The sequence below is a fragment of the Marmota flaviventris genome, chromosome 1 (genome assembly GCF_047511675.1).
Source record: "Marmota flaviventris isolate mMarFla1 chromosome 1, mMarFla1.hap1, whole genome shotgun sequence".
Classification (NCBI taxonomy): domain Eukaryota; kingdom Metazoa; phylum Chordata; class Mammalia; order Rodentia; family Sciuridae; genus Marmota; species Marmota flaviventris.
The window spans coordinates 208,249,568-208,273,704 of record NC_092498.1 but is presented as its reverse complement, the minus strand read 5'-3'; the positions used below and the strand labels follow the sequence as shown (position 1 = coordinate 208,273,704).

The 24,137-nt window shown below is 46.3% G+C and overlaps 1 protein-coding gene across 1 annotated transcript; it reads left to right on the top strand.

Annotated features, from left to right (window-relative positions):
* Positions 1-61: 61 nt before the first annotated feature.
* LOC114082285 (adhesion G protein-coupled receptor E2-like) lies at positions 62-23,065 on the top strand. The gene is made up of 17 exons (XM_071617859.1): positions 62-134; positions 6,932-6,985; positions 7,162-7,281; positions 8,267-8,413; positions 8,546-8,592; positions 8,702-8,779; positions 9,186-9,363; positions 10,492-10,599; positions 10,928-11,163; positions 11,358-11,522; positions 16,982-17,179; positions 18,345-18,580; positions 18,812-18,878; positions 19,455-19,546; positions 20,331-20,499; positions 20,582-20,692; positions 23,042-23,065. Exons 1-17 carry the CDS (start codon positions 62-64, stop codon positions 23,048-23,050), a joined length of 2,088 nt encoding a protein of 695 aa, XP_071473960.1. The 3' UTR covers positions 23,051-23,065.
* Positions 23,066-24,137: the final 1,072 nt, after the last annotated feature.

Here is a 24,137-nt window from a genome sequence, read left to right as displayed (position 1 = left end):
CTTCATACAGATTTACCTTTTTATATTATTTGTTGAGTAGGACAACTTCCTCCTGGGTGTGATGTCCTATGATGGCTATGTGGCCATCTGCCACCCCCTGCACTGCATTGTCATCGTGACCCACAGGATCTCTGGTGTGCTGGTGCTGGCATGCTGGGTCACAAATGTCCTGAATTCCTTACTAGAAACTTTAATGGCATTGTGGCTGTCCTTCTGCACAGACTTGGAAATCCCACACTTTGTGAACTGAATCAACTGGTCCTACTTGCCTGCTCTGACACTTTTCTTAATGACACAGTGATGTATTTTGCACCTTTGATATTGGATGGTATCCGTTACTATTACTCCAGAATAGTGTCTTCCATGAGTGCTATCTTATCAGCTCAGGCAAATTATAAAGCATTTTCCACATGTGTGTCTCACCTCCTCGTGGTTCCTTATTTTATAGCACCTTCCTGGGGGTGGACTTTAGTTCTGCTGTGACCCAAAACTCATGCTCTACTGCCACAGCCTCGGTGATGTACACAATGGTCACCTGCATGCTGAACCCATTCATCTACAGTCTGAGGGATAGAGACATCAAGAGAGCTCTGGAAAAAAATTTCAAGATAAAACTATAAAAGGGGCCATATTGCTGGGTCTGAAAGATTTTTTGGATCACAGAGCTCAAAGCCTCAGGGCAAAAATTTACAATACTTTCATCTGATTTTAGAAGTACAACTTGTTCCTTCTATTCATTTTCGGGAGTTTCTCTTCCTTTGATTTCAACTTCCCTATGAAAATTATAAAGCACACCCTGATAAGCTTTCTGTTCCCTCTGAGATATGAACAGTGTTCCTCTTAACCACTTGCATACTTATTCAAACTATTTTCAATCCTGGATAGAGATATTGGAAATTCACTTTCATCTCATGGGATGACATGCATTTCTGAAAACTATTTCTTTTCCCATGATGGATCATATGGAGTAATTTTTTTAATTGATACTAAAACACACAGTCGTGCATGGTAATACTGTGGGGGAATGCATTTGACAGTTAAGATGGCCTGTGTAATAATCCTATACTGGAGGGAATCCCACAGCATGGTTTTTGCCCTTGTGGGTCCCTCATGCCTCCATGCATCCCCATCTCAGCTGCTCTTCCTGATGAGGCAGATTCTAACAGACGAGTGAGCTTCACGGCTGTGCACTGGCTTTTCTTCTCACCATTGGGATTCTTTTCTCTTGCCCAGCATGGTGTCCACAGCCTCTACCATAATCACTGCAAAGTTTATTTTCATGTATTTGAAAATACATGTCTCCACTTGACGTCTAGATGGAAAGAAAAACTTAAAATGAAAGTTTGGTTACTTTGGCCTCAGAAACAGGACATTAAAATATGATGAGACAAACCTCTACATTACACATTGTATTGCTATGTAAAATATATCTTTTCATCTGGCAACTACAATAACGGAGGTGTGGAAGGTTGGTGTTCGTATATCAGGGGTTTGATCATTGAGGTTAGTCGGCGTTTTCTAGGTTGCACTATTGAGTCATTGATGTGTTTCTGCTTCAAAATGTCCAGTGCTGCCTAGAAATATTAATCCTTCCATTGTTCTAAGTGAAATATTCTCCCCTTTCTGAATTTCGCCACAGCAATAGAAGTGCAATACCCGTATGCTCCATTATGTGTGTCCTTCAGGCTTAGAATGACTTCAGTCCTCAAGATCAAAGGATGGATCACAGGGGAGCTTGATTCCTGCCCTTCATGTGATTTCTGGCCACAGGCTCTCCTATGAACATGAATGTTCTTTTATTGAGTCAGACTCAGAAAACCCCAACCGGTAGTCCCATTGGGTAACAAAAAACCTTATTAAACTATTTGCATTGAGGACTGCTTGTTCTACAGCAATAGCTAGCCCTTGCAATAACTAAAGAGAACAGAGCTGAGGGTAATTGTAATAAAGTGCCAGTTTGTTTCTTTGGTATTTGTTCTGATTTTAAAGACAATATTCACAGTTGGATATAAAAGGTGGGTAAAGTAGTCACAGGTTGCAAAGATGAGAGCTTGGATACCTGTGGGGGACTGTCCTTCTGTCCATCACATCCCCCACTTACCCAGCAGCTCTGACCTAGAGAAGCTCATGCCAACACACACACACACACACACACAGAGACACACTCACTCACTAACATGCTTCTCACCTTGCCTACTTGCTTGAATGGGGAACCCAGCAAACTTCTGTGAAGAGGCAGATAGTCAATGTCTTGGGCTTCACAGGCCACATGGTCTCTTATAGTGACTCAGCTCTGCCATGAGGGTGGCAGTCATCATAGATACCAAAGGAGCAGGTGTGGTTGTCTCCCAACAAAACTTTACTTATGGAGAACAAAATTTGAGCTTGATGCAAAACCACAGTAAGATGCACTTCACAACCCAGAATGAACATAGAGAGGCAAAGACTGCAGAATCCCCCTTTGAGGTGGAATCCAGAAATGCTGGTGTCTGGGGAGAGAGAGGAGATTAATGGTTACCTGGGCTGGACAGGGAAGAGGAAGGGTAGTGAAGGTCATCAACAGGCACAAAGTCACAGTTAGGAGGAATGCGTTCTGGTGTTCTGTTGCATACTAGAGTGACTAATGCTAATCAGAAAGTAATTTTTTAAATCTAGAATATTTTGGATAATCTCAGCACAAAGAAGTGATATATGTTTAAAGTGATGCATGTGTCAATTACCCTAAAATGATCATTACACATTATTTTTTTATATTTATTTTTTAGTTTTTGGAAGACACAATATCTTTGCTTGCATGTGGTGCTGAGGATCAAACCCAGGCGGCACACATTCCAGGTGAGCGTGCTACTGCTTGAGCCACATCCCCAGCCTGATCATTACACATTATTGACAATAGGTGTCATTAAGTAAAATTAAAAGTAACATTTTTTAAAAAGAAATTAAAAATATTGGTGAGGATAGGGAGAATTTTGAATCCTCATACATTACTGCTAGGAATGGAAAATGGTCCAGCCAGTGTGGAAAACAGTTTGGCAGTTCCTCAGAAGGTTAAACATAGAATTATCACATCACACAGCAACTCCACCGCATCTGTGTGCACCCCAAAGAATAGAAAACTGGGACTCAAATAGATGCTTGTACAACGATGTTCATAGCACATATTTAGTGCTGAGTTGCTGAGCCTGGCTTTATACTTGCAATCCTCCTGCCTCAGACTCCTGAGCCACTGGGGCAAATTGAAATTTATATGTTCTTAACTGAAAAAGAAAAATGAATGGCAAATAAATACACAGCAATCAAGGAAACTGAAATTAATTTTTTAAAAAGGAGCTAAAATTTCAAGCATTAGTTTAGGAAATATCTACCAAATTGATTATATTCAATAGTTGTTAGACCAGGGGTGAAATGGATATTCCTATATGGTAGGTACTAGAGTAAACTTACATAGATATTTTATTCAGCAATTTGGTACCTGTTATGAAAATTTAATCTGGATGTACCTAAGGCCCAGCAATCACACCTCTTTTAATCTATGTCACATTAAACAATCCCATGTTCACAGAAAGCTATTTATAAGGTTTACTGCAGTATATTTGCAAGAGTGAAAAATTTCACTACATATAAGCAACCATCAATAAAGAATAGTAAAATGAATAAGGTATATGGATATAAATTTTAAAAACAGGATACACCTGTGCATGATATAGCTCTTATACAGATATTGAAAAGATCTCCACTATTGCCCCCCTCCCCGCTATAGGGCATAAATGTATTCTACTGTCATGTATAACTAATTAAAACAAATAAAAAATTAATTTTAAAAACCTCCAATACACGAAGTTGAATGGGAAAAGCAAGTTGAAATATAATCCATATGGTATTATCAAGTTAATACTTACAGTATAATATTGTATCTTTCTATAAGTGCAAGGTTAAGAGCCTGAGTTTAGGAACAATGATTTTAAAACATAACAGCCCCCATTGGTAACATGAGATTTTTTTTCAATAGTACATATAATTATTAATATTATTTCATTGTTACAAGAGTTGGCTTAGGGCTTATAAGGGAGAGCACACATCATATTCATAATAGATGAGACTTCTGCCTAGCAAACTCAAATTGGGCCAGGAAGCAATACAGAATTTGGTGTAACCTGGGGATGGGGACATTCAAACTTACAGTGTAGGGATTTGTCATTATATTCCCCATGGCACACTAGTACACTTAACAACAAAGACTGCAAAGAATAAGATGTCTACCAGGTATTAGAAAGAATAGTTTAATTTTTCACAGCAATTACCCATTTTTCTTTCAGTGTGATTATGAAAGATAAATAGAGAAGAATACTGCTAAAATTTATAAGGAACAATAGTAGTATGGGGACCAGGTGGCTCTGCAGGACCTGCCTTCTCAGACTTTCTAAGTGTGAGTGTTGGGAATGCCAAGTCTTGTCTCAGGTTAGGGACACGGTGCTTTGGTGGAAGGGAAATGGTAAGACATGAGCTTACATAGACTCTCTCTCTCCCTGTCCTGGAGGAGAGTCAAGTGTTGGGCTGTTTGACTTCTCCTATCCCCATCTACTGAAGCCCTGAGTTCTATATTTAATCATGAGCCTTGTTTTCATGTAAGTTACACAAGTAAGTCTAGGGATAGGTAATAAATAGATAAGTCTATTCATTCTGAACCAAGGTCCTTATGGGGCAAGAAGACCAGGAGAATGATCCTTCATGCTTGAGCTTCTAATACACAGTGTCCTACCTTCCTGTCTCAGAAAATGTGAGTCACCCCCAAGGAGATCTTCAGCACGATTATTACCCAAACTAAGCAAATATTTGGAAACAAACCTCTGAGTTCTTAGAAATTCACCAGGGAACTGATCGGAGGAAGAAAGCATCCAGACCGTGATTTGCTCGCTGTGGTCAACTTCATCATGAGTCATATTTAAACTGGAAGCATTCTTAACTCCAACCAGAACCAAAAGTCCTCCATCACTGGGCTGGCTGGTCTCGGCACCATGAGAAGCAGATGTCTAAGACTGCTCCACGGTAAGTGGAATCGTGACCATGTGACAGGCAAGAAAGGGAGCTAGGAGCCACCAGCAAGTCCTTTGCTTCATTTTTGACTGGTTTTCTCACTTTCCCTGTAAAGGAGAGCAGGGAGGGTATTTTTAAAATATATCAGCTCTTTTTAAAAAAAATTAAATTCTTAAAGGAGAAATTTATTTCTAGAAAGTTACTCTTAGTGAAAACTTTAGGATTAGCAGGGATTTGTCATTATATTCCCCACGTGCAGCAGGGTTCTCCAGATAAATAAGACCAATAGGGCACTATACAGAAAGAGGGAAGGATGATTATTTTAAGGATATGCTTGTGCAGTTGTAGAGGCTGAGAAGTGCAGACTATACTGGGTATGTGGCAGGAGGAGACCAGGGAAGAGGTCGAGGAATGGAGACTAGGAAAGAGGTACAGAATCCAGACTAGGAAGAGTTGGCAAAATGGAGAACAAGAAAAGGGGTTGAATGATGGAGACCCAGAAAAGAGGTGGAAGGTTAGAGAACCAAAAAGAGATGACCAGATGGACCAGGAAAGAGATGGCAGGATGGAGGCCCAGGGAAGAGGTGACAGGATGGAGACCCAGGGAGGAAGTGGCAGGATGAAGACAAGGAAAGAGATAGCAGGATGAAGGTCTAGGGAATAGGGGTCAGGATGGAGACAAGGGGAAGAGGTAGCAGGATGGAGACCAAGGAAGAGATGGCAAATTGGAGACCCAGAGAAGAGGTGGCATAATGGAGACCAGGGAGGAGGTGGCAGGATGGAGACCAGGGAGGAGGTGGCAGGATGGATACCAGGGAGGAGGTGGCAGGATTGAGACCAGGGAGGAGCTGATGTTCCATCTCAGGTCCAGAAGCAGTCGGGGCCAGAACTCCGTCCTCCTCAGGGGGCCAGTCTTGGTCTCTTAGGGCCTCCATGGGTTAGATGAGCCCCACACAGGAGAGGGGATCCTGCTTTCCTTGCAGTCTTCACATTCAGTGGGGTCTCCTCTGATGAAGGCCTCACGGCAATGTTTAGAGCCTGACCAGATGTCCAGGCAGCGCATTAGATAAACTGACCAAGAAGGAACCACCAATACCCCTAGAATTTATTTTAGGGATTGAGAACCAGACTCTCTTTGACTCCTCGCCTGTCTCTCTGTTGAACATCAAGAGGATCATGTACCTAAGGCCCCGTTGACTTGAGGAGGGTCCCCAGGATGTGCCCTGGGAGGGGGCAGCTGCTCAGTGGCAGGAACAGCAGAAGGAGGCCCCCCCAGAATGAGCCCAGCACCTGCCCACAGCACCTTCCTGTTGGGGGGTAATAGGGCACCACGGGGTCCCAGGACAGGCCGTGGGGCTGACAGTGGGGGTGTCAGATGTGGCTCTCAGGTGCTCCAGCCATAGCTGCAGTGTGGTATGTGTCCCTGAGGAAGGGGACAGGGCCAGAGCATCTGAGAGACCAGGCAGGGGACCTGAGAGAACAGCTGGCCCTGACCCTCCCTTCCTACCTAAATGTCAGCGATGGTGGTAAACACCCTGACACACTGGGGTTTGTTCTCATGTGACCCTAGGACATGGGTGTCATCTTGTCCCCACTCCACAGAAAGGGAAACTGAGGCGAGGCAGTGAGGCAGCCTACCTGTGCTCCAGAGTCTGAACCAGGGCCACCAGGCTCCAGTCCCCCACCCACAGGCCAGGAGAGGTACGGCTGGAGCCCAGAGCTTGCCAGGCTCAGGCCCCTTCCATCACCCAGACCCTCTTGGAAATGCCACCTGGGGTCCCTCTGAGGAGAGGACCAGGTCTGAGCCCAGGAGGGTCCTCAGCCCCTGCCCTCCAATGCATCACCTCCAGCCTCCTCTGCCTGCTGGGCCCACTGACCTGCCCTCTCTGTGTCACAGGGCTGCTGTGTGTCCTGCTGAGTCTCTCCAGAGCCAGAGCCTGGGACTTTCAGCGTGAGTGTGTGGAGAACAGCCTGTCCACAGCCTGAGCTTGGGAGGGTCCCTGCACCCCCAGCCCAGGGAGGAGAGGCCTGGGCAGGGAGGCTCACGGCATCTCCCCACCCCCCAGAACCCTCCTCTGGGGACCACATTGCCCCCTCCCAGCCTCTGACCAGTCTGTGCCCCAACAGCCTGTAACCCCTGGTGCCCTCCTAACTCGGAATGTGTCAACGCCACCGCCTGTCGCTGCAAGCCGGGGTTTGCCTCTTCATCTGTAGAGGTCTTCACCAACCCCCTGGTCACCTGTCATGGTAAAGAGGCTTGGGGGAGGGGCAGACGCACATCAGAGATTGTCTAGCAGGTGTGAGTCCCTGGGCTAGTCTCCAGCTCCAGGGGAAGAAAGGGGGAGAGGGAGAGAGTCATAAGGAGGGAAATGAGATCCAAAGTGTCATTTCCCAGTGTCAGTGGGGGTCATGGGTAAGGGTCAAGAGCTGAGCCTTTGACCTCAAGGCCATCATCAAAGACAGAAAAGAGAAAGGAAAGAGTAAAATGGCAGAGACACCAGGGAAATGCACAGAGAGGACCTGGGCCTCAGGAGTTGGTCTCAGCCTGCCCTTAGGTCTGGGACGGTGACACTGAGCTTGCTCTGGTCCTTGCCATGGTCTGGCCTGACACCATGATTCCCAGGAGGAGTAACTTCCACGCATGAGCAGGATTCACCTCCTTCCAGGGCAAGGTGGTTAGGCAAAGAAATCTGCTTCCAGCATCCATGGGGCCAGGTGGAATCCAGCAATGGGTGTGCAGGAGCCAGGACCCATCCCGGGAGATGGTAGTGCCAAGTACACAGAGAGAAAAGGGAAGGTGCATGAATGTAGGAGGTACACAGGGCTAAATTGGGGATCAAGGGGACTCTGAGGACACAAGGTCCCTATGGGTGCACATTGTGCCATGTGTACATGTCTTGGCCAAAGGATCCAGAGGGCTGTATGGAAAGACCAGGGTCCTGGGAAAGGAACAGAGGTTCTGCCAGGAGACTCCCGGGGAAACTGAGCAGCAACAAAAAACTTCCTGGGAGGACATATTTCTGCAGCCTCACAACCTGTATCTGTACAGGGAAGGCCTGGGGCACACCAGGGCTTGCACACTCCTCGAAACACACACAGGAGTGTGGGTCGCTGGGTGGCAGCACCACAGCCCAGGCAGGGCACTAATGGGAGGAAAGGGGGTAGAGATAGGATGGTGGAGAGCACTGGTCCTGGCTTCAGTGGGAACCAACCCCTCTCTCTATGTCCCCAGATATGGACGAGTGCAGCTCCGGGCAGCATAAGTGCCACCGCTCCACCACCTGCACCAACACCAAGGGGAGTTACTCGTGCCAATGCCGCCCAGGCTGGGAGCCAATTCCTGGGAGACACAATGGCTTCTACAAAGAGATCTGCAAAGGTACCCGGCCCTCCCTGACCCCAGAACCTCCCCCACCTCACACACACGTGCACACCCACATGCACATGCTCATACATACCCACACACGCACACCTGCACTCCTCCTAATGAACCACTGTCCTGTCCCCGCAGTCATGCCCTTCTTCACCTGGCCTCTGCCCCCTGGAGACCACAGCCAGGTGAGCAACCCAGCCAAAACAGGGAGGTTGAAATCCCTGGGGCAGCACCCTGTCCACCCCTTGGCCCTGAGATTCCCACCCACCCGTGACCCCCATCTCACCTCCCCAGAGTCTCTCCCGTTTCTTTGAAAAAGTCAACAATCTGCACAGGGATTTAAAGTCAGCCATGGCCAAGGACACCATCCAGGTAAGGGCAGGATCCAGGGGAAGTAGGGGGAGACCTCCCACACAGGGAGGAGGGCAGCTGTGGTCTGGGGGGAGGAGACAGGCCCAAGCACAATGGGGTCCTGCTCTGAGCTGGCCACTCTCACAGGGCAGGTGGAAGAGGACACTGGGAGCCACACACACTGTTGGATGTCTACGTGCACTGTCTGTCCTGTTGCTCTGATCCTGGTCTTTGGGTTTTGTCATCCTTGACAGTCACGAACCAGGGCTGACCTCTGAGGAGCAAGGGTCACACAGGATGCCCCAAACCATGCTCTCTCTATCCCCAACTGGACAGTGTCTGGGTCTGCTCTCTGGGCTGAGTGGTCAAACTCTTTGTGTGGTGCTTCTGGCCCGAGTCCACCTGCTCTGTGCCCCCATCCCTCCAGGGGATCATGCAGGAGGTGGATGAGCTGCTGGAGACCCCTGGGGACCTGGAGACCCTGCCACCCTCACAGAAGCACTGCGTGGCCATTCACCTGCTGACAGGCCTGGAGAGTGCTCTGAGAAACCTGAGCAGGGGTCTGCCTGAGGGGACAGCAACCTTCAATTATTCTGCAGGCACACGTAAGTCCCTGGCTCTGAGCCAGCCCCTGTTCCTTGTCTCATCCTCTTCTGATCCTACTAGAGCTGAGCAACCACACTGTGTCTTTGCTCTATGCTCATTTGCCATCTGTTCTGAAATCAGGAAGTGTGAGTCCTCCACCTTTGTTGATCTTTTCAGCCATGCTTTAACTACTTGGATCTCTTGCAATGCTATGCTAGTTTTAAGGTGAGTTTTCCATTTAAGCAAATTATAATGTTAATGGGCTGTTGGGACATTGATAGGATGACATTGACCCTGTAGATTTCTTTGGAGAGTGTTTCCATCTTACCAATATAAGGTTTCCCAATCCATGAACATGAGGTATCTTTCCCTTCATTTAGGGTCTCCTTTCAAAACCTTCAATAGTTCTCTATGTACAAATCCTGAGTTTCTTAGTTAAATTGATTCCTAATATTTGGTTACAGATTATTGTATCTGTGTTCATAAGCAATAAAGTCTCTTCTTGTGATGTCTTTATCTGGTTTAGGCATAGGAGTAATATTGGCATTCAGGAATTACCAGGTGGTGTCCCTCTTCTGTTATTTGAAAGAGTTTAAAACTAATTCATGTTCATTCTTCCCTATATGGTTGGTGAATTTCACAATCAAGACCATCTGATCTCAGATGTTCATTTAGGAGGTTTTTCATTTTTGCTTCAATCCCTTTACCCATGATAGGTCTCTTTAGATTTTCTACTTCTTCCTGAGTCAGTTTTAGCAGTTTCTGTGTCCCTAAGAATTTCATCTATGTTTTCTAATTTGTTGATGCAAAATTGCTCCTACTGTTACAATTCTTCATAACTTCAGATTTCATATACATGTGTGTATGCACTCATGTATACACAATATATATATATATATATATATATATATATAGATAGATAGATAGATAGATAGATATAGATATACACACATATATATGAAATCTGAAGTTACAAAAGATAATATACATATATTTGTGTCTTTATATACACTTGAATATATGTGTGATTATAGTAAATGGGAAGTTAAACAAACACATGTATATAATGTGACACTTATACATATACAATATTCACATATACACATATATATTCCTAAAATAACTCTTCTTCTTCCCATGACTCATAGAACTGTCCCTAGAGGTACAGGAGCTAGGAGATGGTAATGTCACCTTCAGTCTGAATCAGGCAAAGATGCAGCTGAACTGGAATCTGGCACAGGAATCTGCTCACAGAGGTAACATCTGAGATGAGGAGAAGGAGGAATGTCCACTTTACACCAGTACCATCCTGTTTAGAAGAGGCTTCAGGGTGGGAAAAGATGCCAAAAATACAGAATTCAAGATTAAAGGGTGATGTGGGTGGGAAGAGGTGATTAGAAGAGCATCCAAAGGGGAGGTTCTGGGGAGTGATGGGGCCACATTCTGTTGTGTGCACGTGTGAATGTGGAGCAGCAAGTCCCACTATTGTGTATCATTATAATACAACAATTCAAAAGGAGGAGAGGCCATCTAAGGAGGAGGCCCTGGAGGACCCTGAGACTCACCCGTGGCCTCGTCCTGCAGGCCCTTCTGTGGTGGGCTTGGTCTCCACCCCAGGGATGGGAAAGCTGCTGGCTGAGGCTCCCCTGGTCCTGGAGCCTGAGAAGCAGGTGGCTCCCCATGGGACACACAAGGACTCGCTGCTGTCAGTCTCTCCTGTCCTGCTCTCGGATGTGATCTCAGTCTTTTTGAGCAGAAAGAACACCCAGAACCTCAGCTCGCCAGTTACCTTCACCTTCTCCCACAATGTGAGTGTCGGGGTGTGACAAGAGCCCCAGGCCCAGGCACACCTTTGTTGTCTGTCTTAACCTTGAGATTCAGTGGGACTCCCTACAGGTGCCCCCCATCCAGGAAACTCAGCCCTTCCCAAGCCAGCTATAAGGGGTCAGTATCTCCAAGCACAAAAATACCAGCTTACACCTCTGTGCTGTTCCTACAGCTGGTGACCTCTGAGCCAAAGCGTGAAGTGCTCTGTGTCTTTTGGGACCATGGCCAGAATGGATGTGGTCACTGGGCCACTGCAGGCTGCAAAACATTGGGCACCAGAGACGGCAGCACCACCTGTCGCTGTACCCGCCTCAGCAGCCATGCAATCCTCAGGGCCAGCTACAATGTGCAGGTGAGAGGCTGCCTTCAGCATGGATTGCTGCAAAACAGATTTATGCAAATATTGCTGCTTAAGTAAACAAATTTGTTACCTCACACTTCTGTGGGTCAGCAACCCAGCACAGGGGGGATAGGTTCCTTGCACATGGTCTTACCAGGCTGAAATGATTGCATTGGCCAGGGCTGCAGTCTCACATGGGACTCACAGTCTTCCTCCCAGCTCCCTGGTTGCAGGCAGAATGCAGTTCCCTTCTCTTAGCAGCTTTCAGCAGGGGACCAGACTCCCTTCCTAAGAGCCACCCACATTTCCTTCTCTTATGGACCTCTTGTAGGCCTTCTTCACCAGGCTTCTGCCCCCTGAAGTAAACAGCAAGGTGAGCGCCCCAGCCAAGACAGGGAGGTGGGAATCCTGGCATGGCCCAGCATCCACCCCTTGGCCCTGAGTTTCCCATCCACCCATGACCCCTCATCTCACCTCCCCAGAGTCTCTCCCGCTTCTTTGACAAAGTCAACAATCTGCACAGGGATTTCAAGGCAGTTGTGGCCAAGGACACCATCCAGGTAAGGGCAGGATCCAGGGGAAGTAGGGGGAGACCTCCCATAGCGGGAGGGGGGCATCATTGGTCTGGGGGAAGGGGAACAGGCCCAAGCACAGTGGGGTCCTGCTCTGAGCTGGCCACTCTCCCAGGGCAGGTGGAAGAGGACACTGGGAGCCACACACACACTGTTGGATGCCCACATGCACTGTCTTCCTCTTGCTCTCATCCTGGTCTTTGTCATCCTTGACAGTCATGAACCAGGACTGACCTCTGAGGAGCAAGGGCCACTCAGGGAGTCCCAAACCATGCTCTCTCTATCCCCAACTGGACAGTGTCTGGGTCTGTTCTCTGGGGCTGAGTGATCAAGCTATTTTTGTGGTGCCTCTGGTCCGAGTCCACCTGCTCTGTGCCTTCATTTCTCCAGGGGCTCATGCAAGAGGTGGATGAGCTACTGGAGACCCCTGGGGACCTGGAGACCCTGACCTCCTCACAGAAGCACAACGTGGCCACTCACCTGCTGACAGGCCTAGAGAGTGCTCTGACACACCTGAGCAGGGGTCTGCCTGAGGGGACAGCAACCTTCAATTATTCTGCAGGCACACGTAAGTCCCTGGCTCTGTGCCAGCCCCTGTTCCTAGCCTCATCCTCTTCTGATCCCACTAGAGCTGAGTGGCCACACTGTACCTCAGCGTGACTCACATAAATAATCACAACAGTGAAAAAGGCAGAAAACCACAAATAGTACACATGTAGGTAGCAAAATAGAAACAGATTCAAAAAACTAATGTGGAAGAATACAAATGAATCTTTTTTAAGTATGCTTTGTTTCATTGTGGTAAAATTCACATAACATAAAATTCACCATTTAAGTTCACCATTTATCATTCACCAAAAAATAAAATATATAAATAAAATCCACCAGTTCGACATTTAGTGGAATCAAGAACATTCACAAACTGATGCAGCCATCACCTTCATTTCTAAGACATTTTTCTCCAAAATCAAAAAAAAAAAAAATGCCTCCTCGGCTTTCTTCATTCATTCCTCCCACCAACCCTGGCATCCACTCTCCTGCTTGCTGTCTTAATGGAGTTGCCTATTCTACCATTTTGTAAAAAGCAATCATACAAAGTGTGACCTGTCCGCCTATCTTCTTTCACCTAGAATAAAGCTTTTGTAACCAGAGTTTAGAAAGAATTCATGTTCATTCTTCCCTATATGATTATTGAAATTCAGCTATATGGAATTGGTGAAAATCTGATCTTTCATGTTCATTTAGGAGGTTTTTCATTATTGATTCAATCTCTTTAGCTATTATACATCTCTTCAAATTTTCCACTTCTTCTTGAGTCAGTTTTTGTAGTTTCTGTGTCCCTAAGAATGTGTCCATTTCATCTCAATTTTCTAATATGTTAGTGCACAATTGCTCCTACTGTTACAATTCTTCATAACTTCAGATTTCATACACATGTATGTATGCACACGTATGTATACAAACACATATATACACATACATATAAATCTGAAATTACAAAGGATTATATATATATATATATATATATATATATATATATGTGTGTGTGTGTGTACACATGTGTGTCTATATATACACATACACATGTGTATGGTTATAGTGAATTGGAAGTTACACATAGGTCCTTGATATACGTGATATACACGTGTTATTATACAATATCCATATATATATATATATATATATATATATATATATATATATATATATATTTCTAACATAACTCTTCTTCTTCCTGTGACTCATAGAACTGTCCCTGGAGGTGCAGAAGAAAGGAATTTGCAATGTCACCTTGAGTCTGAATCAGGCAAAGATGCAGCTGAACTGGAATCTGGCACAGGAATCTTGTTACACAGGTAACATCTGAGATGGGGAGAAGGTGGATGTCCATCTTTACACCAGTACCATACTGTTTGGAAGAGGCCTCAGGGTGGGAACATATGTCCGAGGATGTGAAAAAATACAGAATTAAAGACTAAAGGGTAATGTGGGTGGGAATAGGTCACTAGAAGAGCGTCCAAACGGGAGGTTCTGGGGAGTGATGAGGCCACATTCTGTTGTGTGCACGTGTGAATGTGGAGCAGCAAGTCCCACTATTATGTATCATTATAATACAACAATTCAAAAGGAGGAGAGGCCATCTAAGGAGGAGTCCCTGGAGGAGACTCTGAGACTCACCCGTGGCCTCGTCCTGCAGGCCCTTCTGTGGTGGGCTTGGTCTCCACCCCAGGGATGGACAAGCTGCTGGCCAAGGCTCCCCTGGTCCTGGAGCCTGAAAAGCAGGTGGCTCCCCATGGGACACACAAGGACTTGCTGCCAAGAGTCTCCTCTGTCCTACTCTCCGATGTCGTCTCAGCCTTTTTGAGCAGCAATGACACCCAGAACCTCAGCTCGCCAGTTACCTTCACCTTCTCCCATCCTGTGAGTGGGGGGTGGGGGGAACCACGGAGTGGGAAGAGCCCCAGGCCCAGGAACACCCTTGTTGTCTATCTTAACCTTGAGGTTCAGGGGGACTCCCCCCAGGTGCACCCCACACAGGAAAGCCAGCCCTTCCTGGTTCAGCATCTCTGAGCGCAGGAAGACCAGCTCACACCCCTGTCCTGTTGCTACAGCTGGTGACACCAGCACCAAGGCACAAGGTGCTCTGTGTCTTCTGGGACCACAGCCAGAATGGGAGTCACTGGACCACTGCAGGCTGCAGGACAGTGAGCACCAGAGGTGGCAGCACCACCTGCCACTGTACCCACCTCAGCAGCTTTGCCGTCCTCATGGTCCACTACCATGTGCAGGTGAGAGGCTGCCTTCAGCATCAATTGCTGCAAAACACACTTATGCAAATGTCGCTGCTGAAGTAAAACAAATTTGTTCCCTCACAGTTTCTGTGGGTCAGTAACCCAGCACAGGGGGATGAGTTCCTTGTACAGGTTCTAAAAGACTGACAAGATCACATCAGCCAGGGCTGCAGTTTCTTCTGGGTCTTGCAGCCCTCCTCCAGCTCCCTGGTTGCAGGCAGAGTCCAGTTCCCTTCTCTAAGCAGCTGTCAGGGGGGACCACACTCAGTTCCTAAGAGCCACCCACATTTCCTCTCCTATGACCCCTGGTTGGCCTTCTCACAAAACACCAGTGTTCCTATCTGAAAACCAGCATGAAAATGTCCCTTGTATAGAATCCCTCTCAAGTTTTGAATGTGTTTTCCCAGGAAGAGTCGAGGTCTTTAAAGCAATTGCCTGATTACACCAGATCAGGAGAATAAACTCCCTAATCTGAAAGTCAACAGATCGAGCCCTAAATTCCACCTGCAAAATCCCTCTACAGCAACACCTACTTTATAAGAGAATTGAATAATTAGAAGAAGGTTTGTGTAACAGCAGGGGGGTGGACATACGAAGACCAAGTTAGAATTATACTTACCACCAAGGTCTGTAAGTCAACCATGGTCAGGTTTCAGGTTTACAAAAAAAAAAAGAAGAAGAAGAAGAAGTTCTGGTGAAGGTGGAGGTCAGAGGGGGTCAGGGGAGTCAGGAAGGATGGCTGGACTGGGGGCTGTTTACCTCCTCCTCTACCCAACTGAGTGGACACTTCTACTTCCCCAGGTTCAGACTCTCAGGTGAGCCCACGTTGTGGGCATTTACTGTGAGCACCCTGTGACTATAAGCATGACAAAGATCTCAGCCAAGAGCTTTTTATATATTATAGAAATTAGATTTTGTCTTTACATCAGAAGTTCTCAAAATTCAGCACATGTTAATATCACTTGGAGGACTGTTTATTTTTAAGTGCTTTCTTAGGAAACAATTTCTATTTTTTAGATATGTTTCAAGAACAAAAATAGAAGAAATAGATCAGATACTTGGTTAAAGGAAGAAAGTTAATGATGGTGGTAACTTAAAATTTACACTTTCCCACCTATTTCTCCAGGTCTCTTAAAACCATGAGGAAAGGAAAAGAAAACCCACCACCCCATTACTCTTTATCCAGAGGCATCTATTTTGAAAGTTTAACCTCTGTTTCATTTATCAGGTGTCATTTTTTCCCTCTGCTCCTCCTCTGTCCTGCCTCCTAATTTCCCAATTTTGTCTGTATACCATAGTCTCAAATGTAGGATGCATAAATGTCACCTGCAGGGTTTGAACTTTGTTTTCAAACATTTTCTTGGGAAACCATTTCAAATTGACAGATATGTTGCAAAAACAAAATCCCCACAAACAACATCTGTGTGCACTTGATCCTGATGCACCTGCTTTGAAATTTTACCTTCATTATTTACCATTTGAACATTTCCCTTCCCTCTTTCCTCTTCTCTCCTCTTTCCCTCAATTACATTGAAATAGAATTGATGGTGGGCTTTTAAATGTCCTTATGGCTTTAAGATGACTTTCAGAAAGAAATGGGGGAAAGGTGAATTTTAAGCTACTGTTATCATTCATTTTATTTTTTTAACCAAGTATCTAATTCTAACTTCACAGGGACTTGTGGCCAGTAAGGAACAGGCAGAGCTGGACTGAGGCCAGGGGTGTCTGGGATGGGAGGTTAACGCCTGGACACTGAGGTGCAGGTTCTGCCCTGTGGCCTCGTGGGACAGGGACAGAGGGACCCTCAGCATGGGCTTCACACACACTTACATATCAACATACCACCTTACTGTGCCCCAAAGTCAGGAATCCCGGGTCTCCTTCTTGAGTAAGGACTCTACACATCCGGGCCCTTCTCGCCACTTAGCTGCTCCATTCAGAAAACCTTATAGTCCAACCTTCTGAACCTGGAGCCCCTCCCCGATCAGCCTCACACCTGGACCTGGTCCCTCCATTCCTGAATCTGCTGCACCAAATGACAGATAGCGGAGGGGTTCCTACCCCAGAGCAGGGCACGTTGCTATGAAGGCTCCTCCCTCTGCCCCAGGACAACGACCCTGTGCTGGACTTCATCACCTGCGTGGGGCTGGGCGTGTCGCTGCTGTGCCTGGTCCTGGCGGCCCTCACCTTCCTCCTGTGCAGAGCCATCCAGAACACCAGCACCTCCCTGCACCTGCAGCTCTCGCTCTGCCTCCTGCTGGCCCACCTGCTCTTCCTCACGGCCATCGACAGAACCAAGCCCGAGGTACCCAGGTGTCCCTGCCCCACCCGCCCAGGGGTGCTGAACTCATTTCACGTTGAAGGATTCAAGGAGAAAACGAACCCTCTTTACAACCCCATCACCTACATCTCTTGTTGCTTAGCAACAGGGCTTGCATCCTGGGGAAGTTCCTTCATTAGGGGACCCTTAGGATGAACTGACGCAAACTCTTGATGGCATCCGTCAATCACTGGACATGACCTCCTGATTCAATCAGGAGACATGAAGGAGGCCACGGAGCTGGCGTCACGCGGCACCCCGTTTTACAGCAGACATTTTTTACCAGGAGAAAAAGGAAGTTCTACCGAATTTTTAATTTGGTTAATCGAGTCCTTCGTTTTCAGAATTTCTATTTGGTTCATTTTTAGAATCTGGCTTTATTGAAATCATCTTCCACTTTCTGCATCTTCTCCAAATTCATTCCTTATAATTTCTTTTAGCTCTTTCAACATTTTAACTAGGAGCTTTCTAAATTCTTCCCCAACATTTCCTCTGCTGTCGTGCCTACAGAGTCAGTTGTTGGAGTGCTGTGGGCTGTGAGGTTTGCTCTCTTGCTCTTTTCTGCTGCTTCTAGGTCTGCCCACCTTCTGGGTTGATTATCTTCTCTGCTTTGATTCAAGGAATTACTTAATGAGCTTCTGTCTCTTAAGAGCCCAGGGATGGGTGAATATCCAGCTACTGATACTGTCATTCAATGTGCGTCCTCAGCTGTTCCCAGGATCAGCACCATTTGGAGAGAAGATTCTAAACCCTGTGAACTACAGTCACTTCTAAAATAATGTGAAAAGCATAGTGCAGTAAATGCATAAGCCGCCACATGATCATTGGTTGCCATTTGTAAGTAGTAGGTCCTGCTGGTCATTGTGTGGGCCTGCTGTTCAGTAACCAGCATTGCAGGGGGTTTGTGCACAAGAGCATCGCCACTACTGCATGAGGAACTCTTCGGGGCAGCGCTGGGAGGCTGTAAGGTCACTGGGCAGCAGGACCTCTCCAGCTCTGCTGTGATCTATGGGAGCACTCACGCAGCCCATGGCTGAAGCACCACAGTGCAGTGCCTGGTACACAACAGAATCCCCCGCCACAGGGCGCAGGGGGCATCCCAGGCCACGCCCAGACCCTGATTATGCCCTGGGATCTCTCTCCTCCCCAGGTGCTGTGCGCAGTCACCGCGGGCGCCCTGCACTACCTCTACCTGGCCTCCTTCACCTGGATGCTGCTGGAGGGGCTGTTCCTCTTCCTCACAGCGCGGAACCTGACTGTGCTCAGTTCCTCCAGCAGAAACAGGCTCATGAGGAGGCTCATGTTCCCTGTGGGCTACGGGGTCCCGGCCGCCATCGTGGCCGTGTCTGCAGTAGTCAGACCTCACCTGTATGGCACCCCTGCTCGGTAAATGCGGACTCCACTTGTCCTTCTCCTCTCGAGCATGTCCACGGCCTTCACTTGAGCCAAAGTAGCCTTTTGAGTATTTCAGAGCTTAAGCAGTAGAGTGTACTGTGACATATCACACATACAGGGAGTCTGGCTTGCTGTCCTTCTGGTTGTGCATGTGTGGAGTGACTCTGGTCGTGGAGTCCTACATGAACACAGCAAAGTGATGTTGTTCTCTCTCTTGCTCAGCTGCTGGCTCCGTCCAGAGCAGGGGTTTATGTGGGGCTTCCTTGGACCCGTCTGTGCAATCTCTTCCGTGAGTAATGTCATCAGAGTTCCTTCCTGTCCATCTGAGGGTTACTAGAAGAGCAGGATATTAAGGATGGTGACAGAACAGGAATATACCTGGATTGTTATGGGTTGCATTGAGTTTTCCAAGATGTCTACATCTACAAATTCTAACGCTATTGTCAAATACTAAAACCCACTCCGGTGTAGAATTGATGCTGCAAGGGTTAGAATGGAGAGATAACAGATTTAAATTTTTATTCAGTAAAACTTTGCTGTGGGGGATGGGGGTGTAGCTCAAGGGCAGAGAGCTTGCCTGGCATGCACTAGGGTCTGGGTTCCCTCCCCAGGACTGCAAAAGAGAAATGAAAATATTAATAAACCTCCTGCACTTTCTTTTGGGGGGTTCGTTTTAGTTATACGAGAAGGTAAAATCCATTCTGATACAATTACACAAGCATGGAATATACCTTATCTAGTTAGGAACCCATTCTCGTGAATGTACATGATGGTTGGATTCACGGTGATATTGTCATATATGTACACAGGAAAATTATATCAGATTCATGCTGCTGTCTTTCCTTTGCTTTTTCGTTTCTTGAAGGTCAATATGGTTTTCTTCCTGATGACCCTCTGTATTGTGAAGAGCAAGCTGTCCTCCATCAACAGAGATGTGTCCACCCTCCAGAACACGAGGTGAGATGGACCAGAGGTCATAGATGACAGTGATGCCCAAGAGCAGAGCCATGTGCCTGAACAGCCCCTCATGTCTCTCCTCTGGAGCTTCTGAGTGGCCCAAAAAAAGAAATGCAGCTCCGCTTCTATGGCTGCCATCTCAGACTCAGGGCTCTGCTGCTTACTCCAGTTAATCCTCCAGGGGCAAGGTTGTTCCTTCACTCAGCATCTTGTGGAAAATTCATGCTCTTTCTTCTGGGTTCCTCTGATTAACCTTTCAAATTTTTGCATATCATCATTTAGTTGTATTAGACACTTGAACAGAGCATACGATTAATGAAAACAGAAATTTTGCCCTGTATTTGTTTCTGAGATACGATCTCACTATGTTTCCCAGGCTGGCCTCCAATTCCTGGGCTCAACTAATCCTCTTGCCACAGCCTCCTGAGTAGCTGGGGCAACAGGTGTGCACCCCTGCCCCCAGCTTCTCTTTGTGATTTTTTATGTCCAAGCCCTAGCACGGGGCATCCTCAGTAATGCTGGATTAATGAAATTAGGGATCTTCATGGAACATCGTGAAACTCTTTGAAGTAAGCTTATGAATTATCACTCTCCTGGGTCCAAGTCAAAAAGCTATCCTGGACCCAAAATGACATTTCTACTGTCGGGTATCATTGAGAGTAAACATCAGAGTTCAGTCAAATAAATCGCTTACAGGGAATAGTAGGTGCATCCATGGGTGGAGAGGTTAATAGCCTGATTTTGTTGTGGGTGCATTATAAGCCTCCATTCTCCCCCAACCTAGGGTGCTGACATTTAAAGCAATGGCTCATCTCTTCATCTTGGGCTGCACCTGGTGTCTGGGTGTCCTGCAGGTGGGCTCCCTGGCCCCCGTCATGGCCTACCTCTTCACCATCGTCAACAGCCTGCAGGGCGTCTTCATCTTCCTGGTGTACTGCCTCCTCAGCCAACAGGTACCCCTGCCCAGCTCCCACCCATGCCTCCCACCCGCACCCCTCTTTGTGAGCTGACCCAAAGCGTGGGTTGCCTCTGCAGGTCCAGGAGCAGTACAGGACATGGCTCAAGAGGATCAGGAAATGGACAACTGAATCTGAGTCCTACACTCTGTCTAGCAAGGCTATGTCCGACACCTCCAGACCCAGCACGGTAGGGTCACTCCCTGCTCCCAGAGCACACGTTCCCTGGTATTGGCAGGATTTTTCTCCTCCTGTCCACAGACCATACTTCCCCTGCCTCCTGGACTCCACCATCATGCCTGCCTGTCCACTGACCTTACATGATTCTCTCTCCCTCCCTCCCACCCACCTCCTTCCCTCTTATTATCATTTTGTCCCCACCCTTATCTGAGTCTCCTAAAGACCCTGGTGATGACCTTAACCTCACCTGGACAATCCAGGATGATTTTCTCATCTCAAGTTGCTTAACATGCATGATCCCAGTGATTAGTGAAATGCAAACATTGATCTCATAGAAACAAAGAGCAGAACAGTGGTTCCCAGAGGCTGGGGAGGAGGGGGTGGGAAAAGCTTGATCAGGGGGTACTAAGTTACAGTCAGGAGAAAGAAGCTCTGTGGTGTGGTGCACAGTAGGTCACTAGACCACAAAGTGCACTGTGCCTTTCCAACAGCTCTGAGGGGCTGGGGGCCACTCAGTGGGAGGCCCTTGCCTGGCATTTGCAAGGCCCCGGCTCCATCCCAGCAACAAGTCTCTTTAAAAGACAAAGAAAGGATTTTGAGAGTTTTTACCACAAATAACAAATGCATGTTGGAGGAGATAGTTATGTTTCACCTGATGTAAACACTCACACTGTAGACAGGCAGGGAAACATCACATTATACCATTAATATGTGCCATCTAAATAGATTTAATGTAAAATTGGATTTTTTAATCTTTAACATAAGCCTACTTGAGAAGTTCCTTATCCAGGCAGAGTAACACTCACAGGCTATGGGATTAGGGTGTGGACGTCTGTGGGTCATTATTTTGTCTATCACACCAATTACATAAGTTGGATTTCTCTCTCAGGGAGCCGTCAAAATCTGCCTCATGTTGTAGATAATTTAATAGATTCACCACCCCCTCCCTCCACCACAGCCCTAGGAATGCTGTACACATTGAGGAAAAGAAATGCTAACTTTTTGTCTAGAAAATAGGAAGCCATCAGATGGGGAAATTCAGGTGTTTCTACCATCTTGGGCACTGGACTGCTGTGTTGGATCCTGATGACATTTTATCTTCCAGTGTCTGCTTAAACTGGGCATCTCCAGGATTTCAGTTGATGGACTCTCTTCCTCTCATTTTGGAATCCCTCCCTTGGATCATTTCATAAAAACAAAACATTTGTCTTGTAATCAGTTCTGAATAATTTTCTGAAGCACAGCATTTATAACGCTTGAGTGAGGTTGCCCATCTAAAACACTAGAAGTATGCCGAGCTTCCACAGATGCAGGAATAAAAAACTCCCTGGGGACGGGGAAGATATGGAAAGAGAATTCAACACTCCTTCCTTTAATAGTAGGTGATGGGCAATAGATAACAATGGCAGCCTTTCCTTAATTTTCTTCCTGCTCTCAGACAGAAGCCAACACAAATCCTGAAGTGGGGAGATCAGATCCACCTTTTTTTTTTTTTTTTTTGGCAGAGAGGTACCAGGGATTGAACTCAGGGGCACTCCACCACTGACCCACATCCCACCCCCACACTGTATTTTATTTAGAGACAGGGTCTCACTGAGTTGCTTAGCGCCTCACTGTTACTGAGAATGGCTTTGAGCTCATGATCCGCCTGCCTCAGCCTCTCAAGCTGCTGGGATTACAGGCAGGGACCAATATACCTGGTTCAGATCCATCTTTTGAAAGATACATTTTTGTGCGTTTTTGCAGCACATTTACCTGCTCTTGTCTTCTGTAACTTAAGGGTTAGGAAATGTAGGAAGATGAGACTTCTGAGAAAGACCAAAATCAACAAAATTTAATCCAATGTAGCCTGTTGGTGAAGCCCTAAGAAATCCATCAGGCAAGACAATTTTGTGATTGAAATCTTCCTTTTAAATGTGTGTGTGTGTGTGTGTGTGTGTGTGTGTGTGTGAGAGAGAGAGAGAGAGAGAGAGAGAGAGAGAGAGAGAGAGAGAGACTAAACCCCATAAACATATATGATTATTATTTGCTGACTAAACATTTCAAAAACTAGGGAGCAGGATGGTGGCTAAGATCTGCCAGTAGTCATACCCCAGGCACAACAGGTTTAACAGATATAATTTTAAAATTCCCTGTGTATATTTGAGGTGTGCCATGTGAATATAGGATACATACAGAAAATAAAATGGTTACTGTAATAAGGCAAATTAACTTATCCATCATCTCATATTCCTTTTTTTTTTAACCAAGCAACTAAAATCTATTTATATAACAAATTTCTTCTTTCCTTTTTTAAACGGAACTTGTAAGTTACTTTTCTACAAACTTATAAGTCATTTTTAAATAATTATCATTCCAGACTGATTAGAAACACCGTCTGAGCTACAGCCTCCTTCCCTATGGACAATCTGAACTGCCACTGGGTCACTTTTGAGCCATAAGGACAGGACAAAGACTCTGCTGTGTGTTTCAAGAAATCCATGGTGTTGGCCATCTGAAAGGATTCATGGAGGACATGATTGACATTCAATTCCTGCAGAACCTGAAATCTGTCCATGCCCGACATGGTGCTGAGCAAACTCAACATCCCGATGCCATCTGCAGCCCAATTCCTCAGTTTCTCTGTTAAACGTTCTTCTACTGCCCCCCCCCTTCCTATGAGGCCTCTTCCATGCAAAAATTCTAGAAGCAAGAAAACCAGCCTCCCAGGATGCTCACATCCAAAACATTTAAAAGGACTTGAATGTGCTTTAAACTTTTTAACAAAAAAGAAGAAGAAGAAAAGAAAACATAAAAGGTTTGTATGGAAATATTGTGGTGTCTGCAAGGAACATGGCATGCCCTATGTGGGATTTGGAATTTTCAGGATGTGGAAGGCTCCCAAGAATGCCGTATTCAACTTAAATCTTTCATAACAGTGAAGTCGTGGCCAAATTGCCAAGAAAATAGATCCCCAATAATGTCATGACAGATGTGTTAGTGAAATCAGGAGGAGGAGATAACACTGAGCAGACAGGGAGATGGGCCTGGGTCACTTCCTGGGCAGTGAGTACAAACAGCACCTGCAGATATTTGCTAAGAAACTTACAAAAAGGCTATGTTTAAGCCAGGACCTATGTGACTCTGGTCCATGCCTCTCCACAGAAGAAAAAATGCTTGATGGACATTTTGACTGGACTGAAGGCTGCATGGACACGATGTGCCCTGCCCAGGAGTGAGCAGGGGTTGACTTCCTTAAACTTCTAGATCTATATAAACCCCCAGACAATCGCCACACTTCAGTGTCCCTCTCTGGGACCCCTCCCTCTTGGGGAGCTCTGCTTTATATTAGTCTGATAAATCCTGTTACTTTGCTCTCACTCTTGTGTCCATGGAAGTTTATTCTTTAAATTTATGAGAGAAAGAACCCAACCCCACGCTCTGTGCTACATTAGTAATAATCTTGTTTTCATTCC

Excerpts from the sequence above, each read along its gene's own strand:
- LOC114082285 (XM_071617859.1), top strand. The coding sequence starts at position 62 with ATGTCCTATGATGGCTATGTGGCCATCTGCCACCCCCTGCACTGCATT. Across the intron at positions 135-6,931 it reads CGTGACCCACAGGATCTCTG|GGCTGCTGTGTGTCCTGCTG; the intron begins GTGTGCTGGTGC and ends TCTGTGTCACAG. Across the intron at positions 11,523-16,981 it reads GGGCCAGCTACAATGTGCAG|GACAACGACCCTGTGCTGGA; the intron begins GTGAGAGGCTGC and ends CCTCTGCCCCAG.